We start from the raw sequence: 26,518 nt of genomic DNA on the forward strand, positions 1-26,518 counted from the left end.
CTTCCAAATATTAGCCTCTTCAAACACCTGGAGGTGGAGGAACACCTTAGGTGTGTGTTGGCCCAAGGGACTACAACAATGGCACAATCAGTCTGCAAGAGGAGGCTATTTCATGGTTTGTGCTTTATTTTCCCTTCTTTCCACAGATGATGGCAATCTAATAACTGGATTTAGAGTTCCCATACAGCCACACAACAGTTTGCTTTTCCATTCATTGGATCCAGAAATGTCCCTGCTCAGGGACAGCTGTGAGACATGAAAAGGATATTCCAGTGGGGGAAGGAAGATGGGGGGAAAAAAGGAAAAATGACTGATGGGGACATGGTTCATGTCAAAGCTAAGCAAGAGTCTGTTCAGGTTTTAGAGACAAAAGGACAAAGCACTGTTGGCTGGAGACAGAAGAGGAAAGGACAGGAGCACAAATGGTGGGACAAGAAGCATCGCTGATGGTGGGTGCTCAACCCAATCTGAAAGGCAATCCAGGCTGCCTGAGAGCTCTTCAGCCACTGCAAAACCCACAAATCTCCGGATAACAGAAGAATGTTCTTCAAGGGACACAGTTCCTGCCTCTCTAGAGCCAATATATAAAATGTAATTAAGCTTGCATTTCCAGGGACAGCTAATTATGGAGCCACCTGTAAAGAAGCAGTGCCATCCCTGCCAACACACATCCCAGCAGGCTGGGAGGGTTGGTGAGGACTTAGAAAACTGTGCACAACATGAAGAAGCAGATATCTCAGCAACATTTACTGAGACCCTTTCCACCCTTAACCAAGGGGATAGGAAGAACAGAAAGAAATCATGGGCGCAATTGCATTTTAAGTGATAGATGAAGGTTTTGTGGCACCTTCTTCCAGTGGGAAGGCTGTGTACTGTGCATGGCCACAGTAGGAGCCACCCAAATTTTCTGAGCATCAAGCAGACTGAACAAGTTTGAAGGGATTGAACCAGCATGAAAAGCAGCTGAAGGGGAACAGTTGTGGAGCTGGAGTGTTCAGAGCAAAAGCAAGGAAGGAAATGGACCAGCTGCCTTCTTCATCAACAGTTATGACACATTTGCAGGAACAAACTTAGCACAAGGGTGTTACCAACACCTGGTAAAAAGATTCATATGCCAAAGCATCAACACCAATGGAAAGGTAGGTGACAAGAGAGGAAAGGTTCACCCTCTGGCAAAGATGTCAGGAAGCACTTCTGAACCCACAACCCTGTCTATCTGCTCAGTCTGCCCAGGACACCAAAAAACTGCCACCTCACCCCACACAGCCACTCCAACCTGAGGCACCAACTCTCTGCTCTGCTGCTCAAGCCCAGAGCTCTTATATCCCACATGTTGTTCCAAAGATGGAAAAAGTAATCCCAACCCAGCTGCTGACCATGGCAGATTCATGTGAAACTCAGTCCTGGAGGCCAAATTTATAAACCCTTCCACCAGCTGAGTGTGTGTTTGCCAAATGCAACCTTACCCAAACCTGGGCTTGCAGAGCTCTGGTTTCTTCCCCCTGCTTATTCTCCAGCTCTGCTCCTATTAACAGCTAATTTCCCCTCTACATCCTGATCTGCCTGCTCAGAGAGGGATGTTGCAACACTGAGATTTTTAGCTCCCAAAGGTGGGGTCCTACAGCTGCCCACCACCCTCTGCTCCCCTGAAACCAGACAGATCCTGTCAGCACCCCCAAACCAGGAGCCCATTGCCCTGTGACCCTCCAGGAGCATCTCCATCAGAGCCAGCTCCCTCATCCCTGTGTGTTTGCTGGAATCTCCAGCACTGCAGTGCCAAAGCCATCCTGCTCCAGTAACTGGACACAGGGAAAAGAGAAACATTACCCCTGGATCGAGTCAATAATTCCCCAGGAGCATCTGCCAAGGACCAGCATGGAGGCATCTGTCCTGCCACTCACATATGTGCTGGCAAACATCACTTTATTTTATTTATCATCATCACCTTCATTTAACTCCAGCCCAGGAAGCTCCACAGTGGATGCCAACATGAGAGAGAAAAAGGAAATGTTTTCAAATTGAAAAATAACCTGAAACCCAGCAAACACTAAATTGCCTTGTAATCGAATTCATTATATTTGTTGGTAAGAAAGAGAAAAAGCCCAGCTAAGCACTATGTATTTAGCATTTTAAAGCTAAAAATAGTAGTAACTACATCAGCAGGGAGAAGGAGTTTGCACAGAAAGTGAATGATCACCAGCAATTATTTCTGGATATTTTAAGTAAGTGCCCTGAAATTGAAAAAGGCAACATATGTTCAAATTCCTGTCCAGGCTTACAGGACAAATATAACCAGGTAAAGGAATGCTAAAGCCAACCATAAAGAGAAATTAGAGGTTAGGAAAGATGAATTAGTTATAAGGAAGCAAGATATTATTTGGAAAGATTTAACACTGAGAATGATTTCAAATTCTGAAAGGAGAATTCCTATCTCCTCTAATAGTTTGGGTACTCCTAGTTCACAAATGAGCCCATTCCATCAGTGAATATTCCCGACACTTTATGTGGTTCAAAGGTTAATTCCTCACTTTCATTCTGAGATGTCAGGGAGTCAAACCTCAGCAACATCATAGAGCTATAATGTAATAATGTGTTAAACTACACAAGAATATACACAAGAATACACACTTCATTTAGGAGGATGCTAAAACCAAATAATGGTCTGTGCATGTTCTTCATCAACCATAGCTGTGCCTTAGCTCCATCACAAGGGGATATTTTCTCCTGAGACACACCCAGGGTGCAGCACTAGACATTAGCTGCTTAAATTAATGCCTGTATCTCCAGATCCTTGTAGCTTTTTCTCAAGGTCATAGAAGTCTCAATATAAGAGCTCTCTGAACCATGGATGTTGATTTTCAACAGTTCTTGGGTTTCAGGAGTAATTCCCCAAGTCTGAAAGAAGGCTGATATTTTGTCTGTTTATAAAAGTATATAACTACAGAGACTGAATTACTACAGACCTGTCACTCTGAACTAATCCCTGAGAAAAGAATAGTTGGTACAGAGCTAAAAGAGATTAATGCAAATCAACACGTTCATGAAAAACAAATCTTGTCAAATTAATTCTCATTTTAAGAGATTACAGCTTCCTTGATGGAGCAATAGCATTCATGCAGCAATCCAGTGCACGACAGCTCTCCTCCCTCCGGTTGGGCCAGTCCTGCTCTGAATCAGAGAGCCAGCCCAGCATTCCTTAAAAGAAACTAAAATCTGGTCAAAACCTTCAGGATGCACTGGAAATGGGAACTGTCTAGGGAAGCAGGGTCCTGCTGTGCTCTCCCATTGGCTCTGTGCTGGTCAGTCCTCACTCACAGCCTGGGCAGTGAGAGATTACTGAGACTATGGTTGAGATGGAGATAAAGGATTAGGGAGCCACTGGAAGAAGAGGAGGCTGTGCAGCTGGGAAGCAGTGATGAATCACCTGAAGGAAGCAAGGAGCAGGTCAGTGACAAGCCCTGCACGGCTCCAGGCAGTCCCAGTGTGGTCAGGCTGGGGAAGAGCCACGCTGAACAACAGCAGGAGCACCAGAGGTCGCTTAGAGAGAGCAGGATGACCTCCGTGGCAAACACAATCCATGGCAGAGTACAGGGAATGTCACACAGCAGTGGGAGCGCTGCTGTGGCTGTTGCAACACCCACCTCAGGTTGGCAAATGGCAGATGGGATGCACAGCTCTGTTGTGTGGCCTAGGAGGGATCTTGCTGCAGCACAAGGAGCTCACAGCTCTTCCCTGCTGCCCTCTGAGCATCCAGTATCTGTGGGGTCATCAGGGGTGAGCAGGCAGAAGCCACCAGCACTGGGCTTGGAATCTGATCAAAACAAAGGAGACTGGAAATGAAGTCTGTACTTTTGGCCCCAGGAACAACCATCATGAGACTTGGCCTCTCTGACACCGGAGAGCACACACTCCAGAAAAACCTGATTCAAAGCAGCACTGGGGCAAGATGACTTTTCTTACACAGGACTGCAGCTTGCACAAGTGGCCACAGATCATTCCTACTGACCACACAGCTGGCACCACATCCAAGAAGTTATTAAAAATAAATAAATAAGTAAAAAATACTGCTAGCTCAGAAACCTCTGAGTACAACTCACAGCAGTGTTTGTGCCAAAGGGCACCCAAGCTGCAAATCACAGTGTAAAACACTGTATTATTAACAGCAACCTACAGCAGGACACAAACTCAGCACTAAGTCCTGCATGGAAAACTGCTCCAGATTACCCATCCCTCTGTATTTAGGCTGCAGCTACACCAGGGCTGGTGCACTGCTCTCGTACCTCTGCAGGGCAGGAGCCAAGGGGCGGCCTCGACCTCCCTCCCGCAGGCGGATCCTGCATCCCGGGCCCTGCGAGCTCCTGCTGGAGACCCACCAGAGGGCGGTCGGGGTTGCCTTTTCCCTCCGACTGCTTCATTTTCCACCTCTGCGTCCCGGGGAGCCTCGCCACTTTTATCTTCCGCGGCCACTTACAGCTGCATTCTGAAGAGAATATAATTGGTGTTATCACATGCCACAGATACCTACAGATAACAGAACATGTTTGCTACAGATGAAGAATGTATTTATTAATTGTAGTCCCTGGCTTGTTGGGGCAGCCTCTTTCAAAGCTGCATCAGACAGCAGGCCCCCAGATCCCATGGTTGATTATGCTGGTGTTTATAGGATTGGGGTGCCCACAATGTTTATGCTGGGTTTTTGAAGACTGAAGCTTCTTCTCCTGTTTTATTTATTTAGGAAGGTGAAAACTACCATTTTGAATATAGATACAAAACGTTAGACAAAATCAAATATCTCCTTCTGAGCTATGTCACACCATTATCAGCGTTGAACTCAGCTCCAAGACCACTACATCACTACAAGTTTCAGCCAAAGATTATCATGATAGTATTATATAGCTGTCTTTGACAGCTTTTAAAACCTCCTTACTTCCTGCTTTCATCTTCCTCACTTTCTTTTGGAGTCTTCTCCAAAACAAGGACCACACAGAGCTGCTTTTCCCTTTTCCTGCACAGCCCAGCCTGCAGGAACAGAAGCTTTCCATCTGTTCTCTCCAGTTCCACCACCCATCCCATCTCTGCTGTCCTTCTTCCCCGCCTCATCTCCTCACCTTCTGGTGTATCTCTTCTCAAAACCTGTCTGCCCTCATGTGCAGCTTCACCCTGTCCTTACCTGTCTGGGCATGGCACCATCTCTCCTTACCTCCAAATACTCTGTACTTCTACTGTCTGAAGCTGTTTTCCTCGAAAATAACCCAAATTCCTCCCTAATTTGTCTTTGTTTAATGTTTTAGATTTGTTCTACAACCAGTCAGAGCAAAATATTCTTGTTGAAGAAAACACAGCATTAGGAAAGTCAGTCTAGGTAAGTTGCTTAAAAGCAACCAAAAGGCAGCCAGCAAAAAAAACAACCAAACAAAAAAACCCCAACAAAACAACAACAAAAAGCAAACAAACAAATTTGTCCTCTGCATTTGACCCTTCAGAAAGTCAGAATCATGAAATCCTTTTGATAACACTGTATCCCCAGGAAGCACCAGAACACAGCAGCCAGAGAGTCACAATCCTTTACTTAAGCAGGATCTTGAGGCTCTCCAGGCTTCCCATGGAACACACCCATGGCAGTGCTATTGTGGAGGGGACACAGGTGACCCCGTTTCAGCTGGGGGGACAGCCAAGCCTCTGTCACTCAAAAGACACCTTGCATGTGTGTCTCCATCTCCATCACAGCTGCAGTGAGCACCCTGCCTGCCCCAGGGGCTGCCCACAGAACAAAGCAGCTCACAGCACGTTCTGTCCTGCTCTGCCAAGGGTCTCTCAGGGGACAGACTGAGGGACATCCTTAGGGACACGTCCATGTCCCAGGAAACACAGCTCTGCTGGGAAGGCAGGTGGGAGCCCACCAGGCAGGAGCAGATATGGACTCAGGGCAGCAGCAAAGCAACTGCTTACAAAGGCAACTGCTTTTACTGGTGACATCCAGGTGTGCTGTACTTGGATTTCACACCAAGGCCTGTGCTCCAAGTTCCCCCTTCCTCCAAGCTCTCCTTCCACTTGCTTCCTCTCTGCATTATTTCTAGAGCAGCCCTAGTGGGGATTTTCACTGCACATTGTGCCTCCCCTCAGAGCTCTGCAGGCAAACACAAGCCAGAGGCACCAGGGATGGGCAGAACAGGAGGCACAAGGACACGTGGATTAGAGCCCTGACCTGTCACTGTGGGACAAGCACAGGGAATTCAGACAGCTTCCTTCTCTGTCATCTTTAGGCAACATTAGAAAGTGTTTCTCAGTTCTTGAACCAAGATGAACAAAAGAATTTCAGTGGTAGGGAGAGTACTACAGGAAGATATCCTGAGCTGCAGTGCTCTGGGGCTGCAGCCTTGCTCTGCTGGCTCTGCTGTGTGTTTGGCCACAGCCAAGACTTTCCTCTGGCTCACCTGCACAAGGCAAGCTCCTCAGCGTGCCTCCAGCTCCAACATTTGCTCTGTGCCTGCCAAGGCAGTCCCTGCACACAGCTGCCAGGTTAACACTGCCTGGGCTGACCTGCCAGATACTGAAATAATACATTTAAAAAAGAGAGTTCATAAAACTCTATCAGTTGGCTCTGTCACCCCTGCTACATTTCAGGAACAGACAACAGTAGCAACTAAAATGCAGTGACAAGACACTGCTATTAATGGGGAAGGTGAGAGATGGCATGAGCATTGATAATCCACCCAGCAAAGCTTCCTGGGACAGAAGCACCAGGATCAGCAGATGGATGATCCAGGCAGGTAAACATTTTCACATACAAGCATTTTGTCAAGATTAAGTTAAAATGTTCTTCCTACCTCATTCTCAAGACACCAATTTTTGATGTTTACTGGACAGCTGGCAAAGTGGAATGAGTTACAGGAGTGAAATCCACACTGTAACTGGAAAAATGCACACTTTGCAAGTGTACATCTGTCATGTGGGCTCTGTTAGCCACATGGAAACAACCATTAACTGGCTGGTTTTACCTTAAAAAGTTGAAAAGCTAAAAGAGGAGGAGAAACCTTCACAATTTGCTATGATCCCCCATACACAGATCACATGCAATGCTTTCCTGGAAAGACAGAAGTAAAAGAAACAAAGTTATTGCAAATTACACTTAATTTGCCTGTCACATAATTTCACAAATAATGCAAAATGTCTTCAAAAGCATCTTCTCTTAACTAGATGGAGACACATGAAATTCAGACAGCTGACTTGTAGCAAGCATCTAATTTTGGCCTTAGCACTATGTTCCTACCTAAAGGGAAAGCTGTGCACAATTCACCAAATTTTAAACCCAAATTTGGAGGCCACTTGAGAGCTAAGATGGACAAGAACCACTTTCAAGAAACCAAATAGCAGTTTTCAGAATAGGAAAGACAGTTTTTTACAAAAAAACCAACATAACAAAAATATCAAAGAGCAATTTTATTTCTCTTATTTGGCACAAAACTTACAAGAACTGTTTTGTTCCCTTCTTAAATTTTAGTACAACTAGCAAGGAAAAAAAAGGCATACTAATACATTTAATGAGCTGTACAGCAAGTGACACGTGGAAGGAGGCACCAGAAAGATCTACCAAAAATCAAAGTGCATGAAAAATACCTACTCTGAGCGCCTCATGGTATTGTATTAAGGCACCACTCCTTTAGAAGGTTTACTGAATACATCAAGTGTGCAACTTCTTGGTTTGGAATGTGAGAGTCCTTCAGCCTGCATCAGAACCGGACACTGCAACCTCTGAATGGAACAATGTTTCTCCAATGTTTAGAGGAAGAGAGCTCTTGGTGCCCAACATCACCCCTCAGCCAGGCATGTCATTGTCACATGCTTTGGGAAAGCCAACACAGGTTTTCAGAGTACCAGCACTGTACTTCAGAGTTTTAAGCTGTACTGTGCACCAGATCTATGCATTCTTTACAATGGTTTTATAGAAAAGAAAGATTGAAGAGACAAAAGCAACATGGGACATACCAGTAAATACATTTAGATAGTTTTATCAAAAGAACATTTAAGGACTTTTGGGAGTATCTCTTACAAAAAAAAAATCTGAATAGTGTTATAATCCAAAATAATTAAATACACTTTTCAACAGATTATTACAAAGCTTCCTTCAGGACTACCAATCAAGTCTGACAAATTCCACAAGACTTCAGGAATTTTCAGAAAGGATGTAGAAAAAGCCCAGTATTAGACAGTGGTAAGAGATTTTCATAATTGGAAACATTTAATGCAAATCCCATAACTGCAAATCATTTTATACAGGTGTGTATATTACACACATTCACACACACACACACAGAAACATCATTACAAGGGCCAAACAGACACCTTGGATCACTGTGGGTTCTGCACATCACTGCTCTGAAGTATGACAGAAGCTGCACCAGGTTTATTATTTCAGCACCTTCATTAAGAACTATTTGTTTAAGAACCAAACAACTTCAGTTACAGGTGCCTCAGGCCAGATTCACACCAAGTGTAAACAGGTTCCAAACAACCAAAGAGAAGTTGCATCTGCTTCTTACCAGCTTTGACTTTGGTTTTTCTGCTCAGCTGGATCACCAGTCACCCTTACTTGCAGGAAGAAGTTTAGTAAGAAATCAATGCCCATATCAAAACTGAAGTGGGAACCAGTAAATGCAGAATATTGTTATCAAACCACTGTACAACACCTCTACTGTAGAGAGTTTCAAACATCTCAGGAGCTTGAGACTGCTTAACCTGAACTCTGGAAAAACATATTTCTCTATGGACATGCAAAGGCATTTAAATATGAACTCTAGGCATTACAATATTTCATTTTTGTCCTCTTATGGCATAGACCTCGAGAACACAACTGTGTGCCCCATTATAAAACCAAAGCACCCTTGAGCATTAAAAGTTCTAAACAGCAAGGGTTGGAAAGAAGGGCATCTGGAAGTGATCTACACATTACAGAGCATGGCGTTTCACAAGTCTCTGAACAGTTTAGTTCATACTTTCTGGGATAACTTTCCCAATACCTTTGTCCCAATACAGAGCTGTAGTTTTCAGTAACTCTTTTACCCCTGCATTCTTTGCTACCACATATAAAACGTGCCACAGAAGTGGCAGTCAGGCCTAAACATTTAACAACATGTCCTTTTCATCCTTTATTAACAATTACATTTATTTCATGATTTGTATGTAAGTCATGTAGCAATATAACATTGGTGTTATACACTGTGCTTCCGTTCTCTGGCACTTGGAGGAGGAATTCATTTCCAGATAGTCACATCTTGCTGAAGCATTCCTTTGCATTGGTCCAAACCTGAATTCCCTTTTAAAAGAACAGTTAAAAATCAATAGGTGGGAATATACTCTATTTGCAAACCTCATCCACAGCTTTCTTCAACAGAAGACTCTACAAAGAAGTCCCATAGAACTTCACAGAAGGCAGAGACCACATTGAAATTGGATCACACTATTTTATATCTATATTTTATATCTATCTCAACATTAACATGTCACTGAGTTCAAGAGGACAGACTATGTGGGAGGTTTTATGGTGGTGATTTCCAATCTTCTGTGACTGCCCTGTTCCCAGTCACTGACAGTGTGCATCTGCCCCCCTGCTGACAGGACAAACACACTGGGCCAGCCCTTCCCAAGCCACACATACCTTTTTGCACATGCTAATCTGCATTACAGCATAGCTTATAAGTGCCTCCTTCAAATCATGATTCTTCTGCTCTTTAAACCGTTCAATGTCAGCCCAGGCACTTTTCACAAAGTCTCTGAAATTTAAAGCAATGATTTCTGTTAGAAAGTGTTTTACATGTTCTACCCTCAGTTCTGGACACTCAGCAGAGAAGCTGTGTATGACAGTGCTCCATCTTTCAGTCAGTAAAGCAAGTCCTGCAAATACAATGCATCCCTCAGTGTCCTCATTTTACAACTGGCACCACTATGTAATTCTCCACCTTCTTTTGAAGGTTTTTAACCTAGAGCTTCACAGGATACATTAGGATGTTTGTTTGGCTTGGTGTTTTTTCCCCAGGAAGTATCACTGCCATGGAACCAGAATAAGTCAGAATATAATTTTTTTCCTTCAGATTGTGTTGGGGTAATTAATTATCTTTACGCCAACATTCAGCACACAACACTTCATGTTTCTTTTTCAATTGTCAAGTCAGAATCTTTATCTCTTCAGCATGAAAACTCACTTTTTGTCAGGATGTGAGACAGTCAAGTACAATAAACATTTGCAATGCAAATTTAACTTGGACAATTCACTTCAGAAATTAATTTTGTTGGTTTGGTGATTTGTTGATTAATTTTGTTGATTTTGGTGTAGTGAGGTCACCTTAGCTAAAATGGAGGCACATATCTGTAATTCCTACTTTCATTTGTGCTGGACTAGCATTCACTCAAAAATTGCTTCCAGAGCTACAAAAGCACATCTCAAGTACATCTGCCAAAATTATTAAGATATTGCATTTACTGAGTCTCTTGTTGCTTTGAACTATTCATGAACTAGTCTTACCTTTCCAGCTCTAATGTTAACATATCAGAGGATACCATGTTTACCCCTTATGTTATGTGACAGACATGCTTTTACAAAATCCCATTGCTTTAAGAATGTTGTTTCCTCTTTTTAATTTTTGCACACCTGAAGAAAATTTCATTAGAGCACCAAGAAGCAGTTACCCAAACACAACTCCCCAGACCTTCTAATCTCTTTCAAACAGGAGTAAGGTGTCCCCCATAGGAGAAGTTGCTGAATATGGGCTCAGCACCCTTACACACAAACCAAACTAAATACTGTATTTGAAGCAAATCAGCCTTTGAGTCTCAGCCTATTCAGCTGCAGACCTCCAAGCCCACCTGCTAAATATATTACTAGTGGAACATAAAAGCAAGCAAGTCAGCCATTAGAGTGGGCTCAGTGACTGGGAAAGTCATCAGGTTTTACAAAAGCCATACACTCAGACCAGAAGCTAACTGCATGTACTGCACTTTATTTCACAACTTGCAGCTGACAGGAGCTTTTATAGACAGCTCATAAACACCAAGAATAAATTAAAAACACTTATAAAATGCAAACACCTTCAAGAGCATCCAGTCAAGGACTTTTGCTAAAACAAGCCCTGTGTTTTCTTTGAAACAGCCAAGTCCATTTACCTGCCCTCCAGATTTTTAGACTTCAGTTGTTCTTCTCCTTCCTGTATCTGCTCCTCTAGAACCTTTATCTTGGCTTCCCTCTGCTCAGGGGTTTCTTGCCCAAAGAGCTTGCTGGTCATCCCCTTCAGGGAGAAGGTTCTCACAGTCTACAAAAAACAAGGATACTCTAGGTTTGGCATGTCCTGAGCACAGCCACAGGACATCAGGTGACTTCTAGGTTTGGCATGTCCTGAGCACAGCCACAGGACATCAGGTGACTTCATTGCCATTTGTGCTTATTATTTGGCTGATTTTTTTGCTTTAATTTCCACTTCATTATTTGATAAGTAGCTCTGATGACTCAGGCTAGACTAAGTAAAGCGGGGAGGAGATAATTTGATGTTCAAACACTTTAAGGCTGACAAGGGTGAACTTTCAGAGCAGCTTTCCTAGTGAAGTAGGAAAGAAATTAAGAGAACCAAAAGCCATAAAGGCATTCCATAAAGAACATCAATAGATCCAAGAGCAACATTAACAATTCTAAAACTGTCAGTTACCATTTTCAGATAATATTTTAGGTAATCTTATCTCCTACATAAAATAGACTAACACAACATATCAATAACACCCACTGTTCAAAAGGCAAAGGAAACCTTCCAGAATTCCCAACATTTTCATTTTTAGGATAGAGTTGTCTATAGATAGAGTGTTATTCTGCTCCAGTCATATTTACTGCAATCTTTTACTTGCTCAGTATTCAATAAAAGACATTTGGCACAAACAGTTTAAGTCTCCAAGAACCAAGTTACTTTAAACCTCACATGTCTCCAGCTCATATGATACCACTTCTCAAAAGCAGCAGCCAGCATGCTGGTGCCATTTAAATATCATTCTAAGTAACTTGGCTCAAGTAAAAAATAAATTCAGAAAGAGGTATCTTGGAGAAGAAAGTGGAAAAAGACTCACTCCTGTTGCCAGCTCCTCACACTGCTGTTTCTTAGATGTTAAGTCCTGTGCAGCCATTTCCAAATCATATTGCATTAGTTCATGCTTCCTGCAAACTGCCCTGAAAAGTAAGTAATGAAAGATCTGTCATGAAATACTTTGTTCTGCTACGTTTCCCTCCATTTACACCTTACAAATAGCATCATGTTTTGTTTGCCTTTTGACAGGAAGCACCTCTAATTATTCATCTAGCCCAAATTCAACAGCCCTATCACAGACTGCATAACTCTGCAAGTGCTGTAGTTAAGCAAGCTTGCATCAAAGCATAAATAAAGTTCTTAGTACAACTGCATTCTGCTTCTCTTTATAGACTCATTCCAAGATACATTCAGCAATACAAGCCCTACCACCTCCTTAAGGACACCACTGTAAAACAATTTAATTCAAAACACATTACAGAAATATCACAGCTTTGACAAAAGATACCTGGAGATGGTGCCTGTCACAGCAGCAATCTATCAATCCATCATAAAATTCATCACATTTTCTTTCTTAAACAATGAAACAAGAAACTGCTTCTAGACTCATACAGTGCCTTTCATCTGGAAAAGAGGAGTTTCCTCTGACCACCTGCAGTAACTCCCAGTCCTGTGTGGGCTGATGATGCTCCATCCATCCTGCACAGCCGGATGCACAAGGGTGTCCCAGGAGAGGCTCCCACACAGCAGCCCCTGCATTCACCAACCCATTCATACTGGGCCTCTCCAAGAGGGTCAGAGCCAACCCTTGTAAAGCACAAGAGCTTTAGGCACAGCCTTGCAGCATAAAACAATCTGTTTTTGTGTCCATGCTTGTTAGGAGTGACTGACAAAGACTGACGTGAAACAAAACAAAAAGTTGGTATTTAAGTGCACAAGACTGTGCAGCAGATGAACATTATGCTGGGCATGTTGAAAGTTCCTGGGATTTGTAATGGCTGTAACAGCTCTGTTTGGCCTATCTCATTTGAAAGATGGAGCTTTCAACACATTGGGGCATTATTACACCAAAAGCCAAGGTAACAGTGGAACCAGAGGAATAAACAGCATTTTCTTCTATAGTATACAGACTCTTAACATTTCTGCCTTTTCTCTACTGGTCAGATCAGCTCTAATTTGTTTGCCACTCACACGGCAATCAAGTACAAGTAAGCAGAATAAGAAACAAGAACACAGAGACTCCACTACACTGGAATTTCTTCTTCTCAGAGAACACAAGAGGATACCAGATTAAATTAAACATCAACATCACATTAGAGAAAATGCCTACAGCTTCCTTTTGAGCTCTAGACTTCTGTACATACCGCAGTGCTTCAGCATAGAAGAGATACTCCTTCAGCTGATCTGCATAGTGCTCCTCTTCTTCCAGTATGTCATCAATAGAAGCTGCATATCTAGTGAAAAACAGCCACAGTTAAATGTAAAGCTGATTAATTTAACCTTTAAGGATACACATCCAGTAACAAGAGAGAACACCCATGATAAACAGCAAAAAGCACTTTGAAAAAGGGTTTTTTTTGTTTTTAATTAAACTCTGAATCAGCTAATGTCAACATTCCTGTGGGCCTCCTTCTTTGGTTGTTACATTGATTCATTGTACAATGAATCTTTTGACAAGTACAAAACCTATCATAACTCTCCTGCTGAAGATGAGACAGTTTTTCTTACAGGAAAAAACCCAATTTATTCCTTTTCTTCAGTGGGATGTCAATAGGCAGCACCAAGACAAAAAAGAAAAAAAAAAAAAAGACACAGTGCAAAAGAAATCCTTCAAGGCTTAAAGCATTAAGAGCCAGGAATGTGAACATCACACCTTCTGAAAAGCAGAGGCTGCTTTCATGGCCTGTTATTCAGTGTGAATACAAGATAACTCACAGGGGTGCCCTGAACACCACATTTGGTCCCTCCAGCTCCTTCAAAGTCTGTAGCTTTATCTGCTGTGTAAGTCAGGCATATTAATTCACAGCAACAGGAAGTTTAACCCTCCTTTTAGGGAGAAATCTGAAGTACAAGGGCTTGGACCAAATCTGCAGCTCTTGCATTCAGTAAGAGTTTTGTTGTGTAGGCTACAAGTGGCAAAAAGCACTTTATTTTTCTAGTTGATACTGCTTATTTGACAGTATTTAGTGTGTTCTTGCCAGCCAAGGTGACTGTCTTGGACAGATTTGCAGGGACAGGCCTAGAGCTATCTGCACATCCCATTTGGCACAGGCACAGAAATCAGATTCCTCTGTAGCCTGGCACTCAGGGCACGTGCCACTGGGGATAACCAGGATGAATGAGATCCCACACTAATACCTTCATCTATTCTGCTAACTCAGGTTGGATTCTCAGCTATGTGGCAATCTCACACACCTGCAGGCTCTCTGAAGTGAGCATATGTCCATTCTTCTCTAGCAACCAGCACAATGCGACCCAAATGCTAATTATAGCACCTCTTGGCTTTGCAGATTTTGCAGAATCTTTCTGTTTTCCCTTTTCTCCCTATGCCTCTCCAGTAATTGGCTCTGTGGAAGAAGTGGCAGAGTCTCAAGCTGAAAGGGAATCAGTAACATGAATCTGGCAAGTTTGCAAGTATGATGAGTTGTTTTGATGCTCTGTGAAATCAAAGACATGGCTCACTCAGGAAAAGCCCTACCAAGGCTCTTGGTGATGAATAAATATAACATGTGAAGTGGTCAGCAACAGCAGACCACTTTAAGTAGAAGGGATTAAAGAAAAGGGAGAGCAAGAATTCATATTATGAGGCAGTGTAAGGATTAAGTTAAAACTGTTGAAAAATGCACTTGTTCTGAAAAAAATCTTGCAGCCACAAAGGTCATAAATGGCTTACCCTATTTTAAGTTCTGCAGTGCAATAATTTTAGTATAGTGGTTAGATTTCTCAGGGCAGCAGATGGACCACATTTCATTTTCAAGTAAGATCTAAGTTTAGAGCAGTGCTAGAGCTCATCTGTGGCAGATCAACTCTCAGAAAAGAACTTCAACAACAAACAACCAAAAAATCTCACCAAACAAAATCCCACCTTACCTAGGCAGGTTTTTATACTGAGTTTGATTTGGGACGGAAAGAAATGTAATAAGTTACATTTCTGACTGCCTAAACTTGGGCAAACTAGAGGAAGTGTTAAGGAGAAACATTGCAGCAAGTTCTAAAGGTACCTGATATGGTCTCTTTGTGTAAGCTGTCAACTAAACCCTTGTTTAGTTTAGACTGGTTCAATATATAATGACAGTCTAGCTGATACAGAGATAAAGGGTCACTCATTAATGGAATAAAGGACAGAAATCAAAGGTCTGGCACTTTTTTCTTTCATCTTTAAAATGCTAACTATAGCCACTCACTCCAACTTTCTCAGCATTCTCTCTCACTTTAGCAAGCCTCATCTTGTAATAAAGCACACACCCAGAGAAGCTTTGGGGTGTCTTCTGCAAACTTTTAGCAGTTACAGATCATACTAACCAATAACAACTCAAAAGCTTAAATAAACATCTAGTTAAGACCACAGCATATGGGGTAGATAGAGAATAATTAAATTAATTTTGAAGTTTAACATCTATATTAGGCAACCTTCTAGAAGTAGCTTTTTGTTGCAATAAATTTCCACCTGATGTCATGGGAATGGTAACTGAACTGGTAAGTTATACTTTAAAGAGATCATAGATATGAACCTTAGTGCTAGGAGACCACATGGGTCACTGAATGAGTTCCTGAACCTCACAACTGCTGCTTCTTGCTTGATTGTCATCACTGAGGGATTGCTGCTGTACAAGAGTGCCAGAGCACAAGAGATGACAGACGATGAAAGCTACCTCAGACTTCATGCAGTGAGTAAAATTACCTACAACAGCAGTTACCCACTGCCATTACTCTAGATCTTTAGCCCTGTGTTGCAGACAGAAATATTAAATGTTATGGATGTGTGAGAGGGTTCAGCCTCCTGATTAAGAAGTGAGACAAACTTCTTTTAATTGGTTATGCATCTGCAGGTGTTTGACATTTTGGTGTGGTGTATCTGAACCACTGAAAATCTTTGTGTGATTCCTTAATTCCACTACATCATACCATGTTTTCACAACCTCTTCAACTCCTGCCTACCACAGCAGGTGCTTACCATTGTATTCCACCCGTCCTTCAATTACTTTTCTTCTGAAAACAGAATGCTTTCTCCATTCTTTGTTCTCACCAGAGCCCTCCACCATGAAAATATTACAGCTTTTCTTGTATGGAAACAACCCCATTAGACAAAACACAGAACTGTGAATAAATTATTCAGAAGTGGTCCAATTCTTAAAGATTTTCCAAAAGCAGAATTACTCTAAAAAAGCTGAGGGCATGGCTCTTGAAACCCTTCCACTTGGCAAGGCCAGTAACAATTAACCTGTTAACTTGACACCACCAATAACAATCAGGCAGTAGTATGTAAATCTGCCCTATAAACTAAACCTGAGAATTTATTTCCACAGGAATTACACTTTATTGGTAAAAATATTGCATGAAGTGCCAAACAGCTTCCATCTCTTGCTGGAGTTGTTATTTATCTGTTGTGTGGGATTACAGAAGAGGAATCAGAGTGGTAAGAAATGCTGTTTCACTTTCTGTATGTGACTACCTGAAAAGCAGAAGCCATGAGCTTAGAATATCCTTTCTGTGAGCACTCCCAAGTGCCAGACTCTTATTTTGAAGGCTGTGCTTCACATACTCTGCCAAATGACTCTAAAGATGCAAAGAGAGAGGATTCTTTACTTTAATATATCCAGTCAGTGTTTGTTTCAAGAATCCACTGGAGTTTTGGTGCCGATTAATTAAATTTCTTAACTCTCTGTAATTAAGTCCAAATCTGTGTACCATCTACTGCATGGTACAAAATGCTGCTATCAAAACCAAATGGATCTCATCAGGTCTGTAGTACATTAAAGTTGTATTCCAGTTTCTGGCATAGTAGCTTAAAAGAAAAACTGGAAGGATTCCAAACACTTCTACGATTTCAAAATAATAATAAAAAAAGAAACCCCTCTGGTTCTCCTGAGGCTTTTTGAGCTACTTAATACAGTATATGGATGCTAAAACTGTGCCTGCATCCAAGGCACAGAAACACTGTATACCTAAAAACAATGCACCCCCATCTTTCTTGGTACTCATATGTACTTTGGGGTTGAGGGAAAAGAGAGGAAAGAGGGAGAGTTTCCACATCTGGCTTACATCAAACTATCAGATATTCAGTCAGTACTTACACATCCATGTGGTGGCCAGCACTCTGCAACCCATCCCCCATCTCCTTCTCTATTGCACTCCACTCACTGTAGGAAAAACAAACGAGAAACAACATCACACATGAAGGGTAAGGGAAGTTAATAAGCTGCATCCTGTATATAGTTTCTTTCCAGGTGACACCTGAATGGAAACTGCCTCAAAATTAGACTTGGTCAAATTGGTTTTTTTTCTTTAAGGAACACCACTGACAATGTGAGAAGGCCGTTTATGGCACTCTGTAAAACAACTGTCCCTAAACTCAAAGTCACAAATATAGTTAGTTTGGGATAGGTTTGGAACATAACCTTGTTTAAATTGCTGAAACTCAATTTAAAACAAAATCAAACAAAAAAAACCAATTCACCAAGCATTTAATGTGAATGGGACAAGGGACTACAACAATGGTCAACTTTCTGAAATACATTCTGGGCTCACCAAGAATATACTAAGCTTTCCAGACTTACAGGGTACAAGACAGAAGCCTCTCATTCCAAAAACCAAATGGTGAATTTGACTTTTGTAAGCATTTTATTTTTCCTGAAACTATGTGATGTATATAGCTTTATGTTTCATTGCAGACTCTTGTTTAGTTCTATTAATAAAAAAAAAATTCCAACTTGCAATTGTCTCAACCACCTATTTATATCAGAGATATTATTTAGATAAAGAAAGAAACAGACCTACAAAAAAAGATAGCAAGTTACTTGTTCTGGACATCCTGGTATGTACTCTGCCATTTTAATTGTGTTCTCAGCTTTGATAAACCTTATGAGAGTTCTTAGTTACAAAAATTACACCCACAACTCTTTTTACAAGGAAAAAAGAGGTTCTCCTTATATTTCACATAATTTATGTGCAATGCATCTATTCTGTCCTTCACTTTTTCATAAACATTCCACTCTGCTGATGTTGATATTTGTCTTTGTGTTATTACAGAACTACACCTAATTTCATTTTAAAACCCCCAATGAGAAAGACATCTGCAATCCATTAACCCAGAGAATTAAATTTAGCACTTGAACAGTGTGTAGAAGCAGGAGGTTTCCCTTAACCAGAAGTTTAGATTCTTGAATTCTCCAGTGAGATGGAAAACTTGAGCATGCAATTCCCTCATATAAATCAAAAAAAACGATTGGCAAATGCACTTCTAAAAGCTACTAAAATTGGATAGATTTAATTGTTGATTTTTATCCATTAAAAGAACCTAGAAGCTTTTTCAGAGACAACTGCATGAAGAATAGTGAGTTACTTTCTGAAGAAACAAAATGCCAGTGCAGCAGAAGGAGGCCCAAAGATCTGGTACACAAAGCAAAAAGCTGTAGTCTTGTACTGGAAACTAAGCTCAGCAGATCAGGCAATCTCTGCACACAGCACAGAAATCTCATTAGCACTGCAATACAGAGGTTTTCAAGATAGACAATGCAATGTTTCAAATATACTTTTCAAAAGCATAGCACAACCAAGAAATTCCCTTCTCTCTCCACATAACTATGTATGTATTTAAACACTGGATGAACTCTTACCTGAATACTCTTCCATAGTTGCCATGGACTTTATAGACACCATAAAGCCGGTCTGCTACCCTCTAAAACATTTTAGAGACAGGTTTTGGTCATCAACATTAACTGCAATTGCTTTGTGAAAACCCACATACATACTCCAAGCTAAAGCCTTAATGTTCTTACACAGGTAAACTCTAGATTAGGCCTAAATCTAACACAAGCCACAACTGAAAGAAAAAAAAAAAAATCAACAGCGTTAAGTCCTGGAAGACTGAAGTCACAATCAATGCTATGTTGAAAAGTAGCATTTCAAGTCTATCTTTGGAAGTGCTCAATGATAGGATATGTCTGTGGAGACCATAATCAAGCTCCCTTCGGTTTTTGATAACCAAATATAAGACATTCTTTATCTGAATAATGCCAAATTTATGCACACACTCGTTTACTTAATTTATAGCTGGCAAGTTAGAAGTCCATCTTGACATCAATAATGTAGGGAAACCTTCAGTAAAAGTCTAACAAGTGACTTGGTTTTTCCACCAGCTGTGTGAAGTGAGGGAAAGGAAATGAACTATCCATTGCAGAACTCATTGCTTGAGCTAGAGGTCATTTCAGCTGTTTGGAGTGCCAGTACCTGCTGCAGCCAGCACTACAGTGCTGGCAAAACCTCAGAAGAAAAGACATGTGTACACTCTGAAGTGTGAGTTGTAATCCAGATAATGCCCTTGGAATTATGATGTACCAATGAATGAGATTAAAGTTCTGCAAGAGCTACCATTGTTATTATGATGTCTGTCACAGCAGTAGGAAAAAGGAAACAGTAACAAATTGCCCAACAGATCTCACACACACAACCCTGAAAAAACAGGACTGTCTGTAGAACACCACTTTTGGGAGTGATTAATTCTCTCAAGAACCTGAGTTTAGCAGAGCAATCCATTACTGTCCCCTCTGCCACACAGGCCCACTGAAAATTAAATCACTGTTGAACATACTAAAAAGAAGTATCATGCTCTTACTATTGGAATTGCAATTTCTTATTTCCTTTTTGTGTCTTTAAAAAAATAACAACCTTCCACTCTCAACCCATACATTACATACATAATTGTTATCATCATTAGAAAGGCTATTATTCACTGCAGATATCAATGAACGAGCCAAAAAAAGAAAATACATAGTGGGAAGCATAAAGGATTCATACTAGAAGCTCATTATATGTCTGACCAGAAAACTGTGTTTTGAGGCCTTCCCAAACATTCAGCAAAAGCAACTTGTCTGCTGAGTAGAGAGAAGCAGACACCTCGCCTCTGTTTAGAGCATCTCCCTGTGATACGTGACTATCACAGCACAGGGCAGATTAGCCCTGTCAAACCCAACCATCAGATCTGCAACTCTTCCCCCTCCCAGCTCTGTACAGTCAGTGCCCTCACCTCTTGCTGTCTCCTGCTCCACACTCCAGAGACAGACTCCCTCAGGCTAAACTGCCCTTATTCTAGAACACATATACCACTGCTCTTGACTAAACAAGAAATACAGCCTTATAAATAAATCATATCATACTATTTGTCACGACACACATGGGAAATACTTACAGCTCTGACGCGCAGAAGGTGTGATATGACAGACTGCAGTTCATCGCTGTAGTGTTTTAGCTCAGTAAATCTCCTGGGAGCAGGAAACAGATAGTACATCATTAGCCATCATGAAAGCAAGATTTCACAGCATGCACAATAGAGCCACAACCCTGCAGCCAGCAAGCAGAGCCTGGATTGTGCTGGAGTGGAATTAGCTGAAGACTCCTAAAGAAGTGACTGCTGAGTTTTATTTCCCTCAAGTGAACAAACATCCCAACACTTGCATGATTGCTGGTTTTTAAGTGCAAATGTTGAAGGCTCAGATCAAATTAAGAGATAAAATTTTATGAAGTAAGAGTAGTTAGCTGAAGTTATTACATCACTGTTTTGTTGTTAGGGTTTTTTAATGGGATTTGTAAAAGCAAGGGTAAGTGAATAGGAAAGCTTCAAACAAATAGAAAGCCAAAATCTGCTGAAGCATATTTCTCAATAAAAGCATGTTTACATTTCTGACCTGACAAAGATACTTTACTTTCAAGCTGCCTCTATCCAATTTTGGGCACAGTTTTTCAGGGGTTCAAGGAAACATTCACAATTACATTTTCCCTAAGGCCAATCTGTACAGTTACTGTAACATATGAAATCCTACTGAGACTTGTACCTGCACAGGAGCCACATATGGCTGAAGACCATCAAATCACTACATCTCAACAAGGTACCAGACAGGCAAGCCATTGCATGAGTGACTTGTGTACACTGTGGCTTGTCACTTCTGGCAAAGAGGCATTTTATCAGCCAGCCCAGTCAGGCTTCAGAGGCAACTTAAGCTGATACCTTTAGCTCTTGCTAATAACAAAGGTGAATCATTTGCCACAGCTTTGCCAGTGACAGGTAACCAATTAAACCACAGCTACAGCCTCTTGTGTACACATAAACCCTCCCTACTACACACAAGTCTAGCTCATGACCTACTTTGGTACACAAGAATGTATTTATTTCATCCAGATGGGAAGCCAGAAACAGCTTTACCTAAATTACTAAACAATTATTGAAAATACACACAGAAGAATGCAACTAAAATTAAGGAATAGGAGACTGAGATTAGTGTTCCAGGCTGATGTTCAAGAATTAAAAAAAAACTTCATCCCTCCTCCCACCACAGGCACACAGTCAGGCTTTGTATTTCAGAATAGCTTGTACCCAAGAGGTCTTACTGAAATGAGTTGGGTCACTTGTTTTGGGTGACCAAGTATGAAATTCCAGGGTTTTTCATTTAACACCTCTTCCTCCCCTGCCAGGAAGTCTTCCCCAAAAATATTCCCATCCTTACATTCAGGAAGTAAAAGCTTTATTATGACTTCCAATACTTTTGATTTCCAAGAAGCATTTTTTATAGCATTATGACACACACAGGGTTAAAGTATATAAAAAGATTTAAAAGTTAGCAGAGAAGCTGTATGGGGAAAAAGAAATGTAGTCACTGATCTGCACAGTGGGATTTAGAGAGCAATCTTTTCAGTTTACACTTTATAAAATATGCACCAGGGCTGCATGTCAGACAGCTGTAGACATGTACAGTGAAGATATTTGAAATAATTGAACTAAAAACAAAAGATTAAAAAGCATGCCTGCAGCTCAGGAAGACTCCCCTTTCCACTACAGAAATTTATAACGTAAAGTTTTATTTATCCCGTTTTGCCACAAGAAATCTTTTAGGAATGCTGTATTCCCTGAAGGCCAGAGTCAGGAGCCGAGGAGGACTTTCAGTATCCTGGCCTTCAGCAGCAATACATCTCTCAGAGCAATTCTTCCTCAGTTAAAAGAAAATAATTTAAAATTACTACTTCAGAATCAAGCTGTCTTCTATTTTGTCTCATAAAAGCATAAACCAAAGTGCTGCTATTTTTTCCCCAATCTTCTGTGAAGACTGAAAATTTTACAAATATAATTTTCAGGAAAAACTGGTTTTAAGAGACTAGTAGTGTTGCAGATCAAAAGTTTATTTCTCAACTACTTGCTCAAGTCCTACTCATTGCTCATGTGAAAAAAAAAAAGTTACATAATTATAAAGTAATTTCCATGCAGGGCTCAGTGAGGCACACAAAGGGATGTTTACTTTCCAGTATAACCTAACAGCAGAAGTGTAAAACAAGAGATAGTTTTGGCACTCAGCAACTGAGGCTTTTTAAACTAGCACTTTTCACTTGGTTTTACTGGTTCTGCAACATTAGGAACAGTCTAGGTACTTATCTGAGCTATTAAATAGAACTTGAGACACAAATGAAGAATTGATTGGGTCACATTGGTGTAGGAACACCAGCAGGTCTTTCAAAAATATCTTTTATGATACTGGGAAAGAAAAAAATTCCTTTAGAGTAGACAGCATTTCAGTGTAAGTTATTTACTTTGTGCATTTTACTCAGCAGTAATTCTCCTTGCATCAGAGCAGGCAGTGCTATTGTCCTGTTTTGTGAAGAGAGATAGTACAAGAACAGAACTGTTCACTAAAAAACAAGCCACTTATCTGAATAACCAGACAAAAAAACCCAGAGAGCTACTTTTAAAAAAATGTAAAAGCCTGCCTTAGGAAAAGCTTTAGTATTTTCTAAATAAATCTTCCACCAAAACCCAAAAGCTATGGTTTTCCTTAGAGCCCAGAAAGAGAAAGAAAGTATGCATGCCATGAGGCCAAATCAGAGAGGTCTGCAGTAGATACAAATTTACCTCTGAGTACCAGAATACCATATTTTTATCACCATTTAATTCCACCATTGAAACTACAAATTGCTTCCCACAGGAGCAGGTTTAGTTTCCAGTCCACATTTGACCTCGAAGAGCAGCCTGGTTTCAGCTGCATGAAGCTCCTCATGTTGCCAAGCTGATGGCTGCAGCTCCATGGCAATCCCAGCTGCTCCTCACCTGAACCTCTCCTGGCCCAGGAGCCTGAAAGCCTACACTCCACACAGCACTCAGGTCACACTTTTTGTTTCAGCAAGGTGAGCTTGCTGAACCACCTCACCAGCCAGCCACACAACAGCAGCAAAGGCAAAGCAGAGGGGCCAGGCATCACATTGCAGGCAGCTCGAGCACCAGTGTGCTGGGCAGAGCAAGGCACTGGGCCTCCTGTCAGAGCCACACATGCTGCAGCAAAAGGCAAACAAACAACTTCTGCTCATGAGTTATTTATTAAACAGTTTGTATCCCCAAGTGCAATTTGGAACTTAGGTTGCTGGCAGAATACAAGAGAAAACATGGCCCATTTCTCAAGTGCTGCGAAAGCTCTACCAAGGCACACACGCTCCAGCACTGTTTTTGGTACAAGCCCTTTCCTCATGTTTTCCTTGTATTAACCCTTTTTCTACTTTTTAACAAGTTCCTTCTCAAAACAGCTTTGCTTTCTGAAAGATTGTTACAATTATTACAAGCTAACAAGGATGCTCCTTAAACAGTCTTGCCCACCCGTGCCTACAGTCAGACTTCTGGCAGGTTACCTGCTGTGAGAGCAGGAAAAGATAACTCCTAGTGGCCACAGAGGAAGATGACTGAGGGTGAAGCATTCAAACAAGGGGCCATTTTCACCTGCAGATACAGAGAATTGCTGTCTTCCAATCCCATTCATTCATGTTATCATTTACATTAAACCCTGGCTAAAAGCTTCCTGGCTGCCACAGAGGGCCCTAAAAACAAGCACAGTAAAAAAGGAGGGACTGGACCAATTCACAGGCTAAGTCTATGAAGAGGTTCAGAAAGGTATCCTTACCACAATACGCACAGATATTGTATCCTTAACACAGTACCCACAGATTCTATGGCACAGGCAGCAGTCAGGCACAGGGGCTCTCCACAAGGAGCATCTCCTGGTGCCACTGCTGGACAGCAAGAGCACCCAGTAGAGCACTTTGCACAGGTCTCCACAGCCTGTGCGTGGCAAACAGCAACATCTCTTGGCCCAGTCACTGCACACTGATGCCTCTAAACCACTGCAGAAGTAGAAACTCCCATTTTATCCTTCCCACACCATCAAGGGTGTGATGAACCTCCCACTATATACACTGAAAATTCTGAGCAGTTCTTCCATCCAGCAGATTGCTCCAGTGCCTGTCCCAGAGCTCTGTAAACTGCAACAGAGCTGAACTGACCTCTGGACTTCCAAAAGCATCTGTGAAAATTGGCAGCTTGGAAAGAACGTGAACTGCAACTCCAGGGTGTGTGCATCCAGAGCTGTACACCAGCAGACTTTTGGAAAGACCTACTATCAATCTGTACTCTGTTCATGCTTGGAAAGATTTCTTGAAAACAAATATTAAGAGGTTCTTTTTCAGAGTCTGGTTTTGAGGATTTTTTTTGTCCCTTCGTTTTAGTCTAGCTAAAATGAAATACTCATTTTAAATAAAGTGATGGAATTTTTCTGAATGCTTCCTGCTTCTGGAGGCAGGATTCATCAAATATTTTCACACTACCTCTTTACTGGGCTCCTGAAAAGATTTGAAGTGCAGAAAGATAATTTTTCTTTTCTGAATTTATACTAAAGAGATAGAATATTCTGTCACCTGAAGTTATAACTGAAAAAGGGAAAGGGAGGGAAGAAGGATGTGGAATCTTACTTGTCTGGGTTTTTCACTCTGAATGTTGCATTAAGAGCTTTTAATCTGGAATCTGCCTGAAAAAGGGGAAAAAAAGCTTTGTTAATTTAATGCAATTAAATTTCAGTGACAAAAAAATCTCAGCCTTCTGGCAGCACCATTAGAAAAACGTCCTGCCTTCATGGCATATTTAAGTCTTCCAACATTGAACAAGTTGACACCAGCTGCCCTGAATGTCAGATATTTTATTAAAAAGTCAAAAAACTATGCTATTTTTGTGAATATGATGTAAACAGTAACCACTAAAATAAAGCTGGTATAATCCAAGTCCCACAGAAATAGTCCCTTCTTAAAATGCTGCACAAATCATGGATTTAAGATACACAACCCCACATTCTTTTTAGATGAAGCAATTAGGTAACTTAAGACCATATGGACAAGCTATTTTATATTTCTCAAACCAAATAAAACCAGTGGTAGAGTGACCTCTATATGCTCTTTATTACCAGGAACAGTTCCCCAGTGAAATCAAAATCTTATATATGTTGTTCTCTTACTTTTTATGACTTGCTATACAGAAAATATGTAATTTGTGTATCAGAAAAGAGCCCTTTTTAATGCAATGTTCTTCTCTATAGTAGAGCATATATAAATCTCTACAGATGAAAATTCAATACCTAATTAAAAAGGTAATTGACTGCTTTGACTGTTTTTGAGATGTTGGCTTACCAATTTCTGCAACAGTAGTATCGAATATTTCTAAGGAGATGGAGGGGTTTTTTTCCAATTTATTGAATTTTAAACTGTGCAATGAGTATTTACTCCTAATTAGATACCAACACAGATGACAGATCCCAGCCTCATCCCTGAGGTCCACATCATTACAACTCCTCATTCCTACAATGCATTTTACACACAGCTCAGGGCTCATCTATTTTTCTCTCCAAAGAAAAATGCCAATTGTGGGTAAATGGCTGGAGTTTATTTTTGATCAAAACATCCTTCTCTTCAGTAAAAGGAAAATAAATCAGCACACCTTGCAAGGTGTATAGATTTCCTGTAGTGTACTCCTTTAGCTAACAGGCTGTGCCACAGCTGCAAGCAGTAAGTTGCTTCAGTAGTACTTCTTAGTGCTGGTATGTGACAAAAGATTATTTTGTGCCCTGTTACAGGAAACTCAGAGCCTGAAGAGCTATTTTGAATTTTTCAGTGAAGGGAACACAGTGTCTTCCCAAAACAAGAACAGAGCCCATCCTTTAGGGACCTTGTAATAGCATCTACAGATAAGACAGGCACAGTCTGAGACTGTTTCACCTCCCACTACATTTGGGCTGAGCAGAAGAACCCCCATACATAGCCTAGAGAAAAGGAGGCTCAGGGGAACCTTACTGCTCTCCACAATTTCCTGGAAGGAGGGTGTAGTGAAGTGGAGGTTGGTCTCTTCTCCCACATAACAAGCACTAGGACAAGAGGAACCTGCCTCAAGT

The 26,518-nt window shown here is 41.2% G+C and overlaps 1 protein-coding gene across 3 annotated transcripts in view; it reads right to left on the bottom strand.

The window, feature by feature from the left end:
• Window positions 1–7,425: 7,425 nt before the first annotated feature.
• SNX4 (sorting nexin 4) overlaps window positions 7,426–26,518 on the bottom strand; it is a 32,760-nt gene continuing 13,667 nt past the window's right edge. For all 3 annotated transcript variants that reach the window (XM_059476040.1, XM_059476038.1, XM_059476041.1), the window contains exons 6-14: window positions 25,053–25,108; window positions 20,467–20,539; window positions 18,896–18,957; window positions 17,354–17,419; window positions 13,424–13,513; window positions 12,103–12,202; window positions 11,158–11,303; window positions 9,656–9,770; window positions 7,426–9,313 (exon numbers count right to left, since the gene is read on the bottom strand). In XM_059476040.1, coding sequence (XP_059332023.1) covers window positions 9,266–9,313; window positions 9,656–9,770; window positions 11,158–11,303; window positions 12,103–12,202; window positions 13,424–13,513; window positions 17,354–17,419; window positions 18,896–18,957; window positions 20,467–20,539; window positions 25,053–25,108 — 756 coding nt within the window. In that variant the 3' untranslated portion in view covers window positions 7,426–9,265. The remainder of the gene's footprint in view (window positions 9,314–9,655; window positions 9,771–11,157; window positions 11,304–12,102; window positions 12,203–13,423; window positions 13,514–17,353; window positions 17,420–18,895; window positions 18,958–20,466; window positions 20,540–25,052; window positions 25,109–26,518) is intronic.

The sequence above is a fragment of the Ammospiza nelsoni genome, chromosome 7, assembly GCF_027579445.1.
Source record: "Ammospiza nelsoni isolate bAmmNel1 chromosome 7, bAmmNel1.pri, whole genome shotgun sequence".
NCBI lineage: Eukaryota > Metazoa > Chordata > Aves > Passeriformes > Passerellidae > Ammospiza > Ammospiza nelsoni.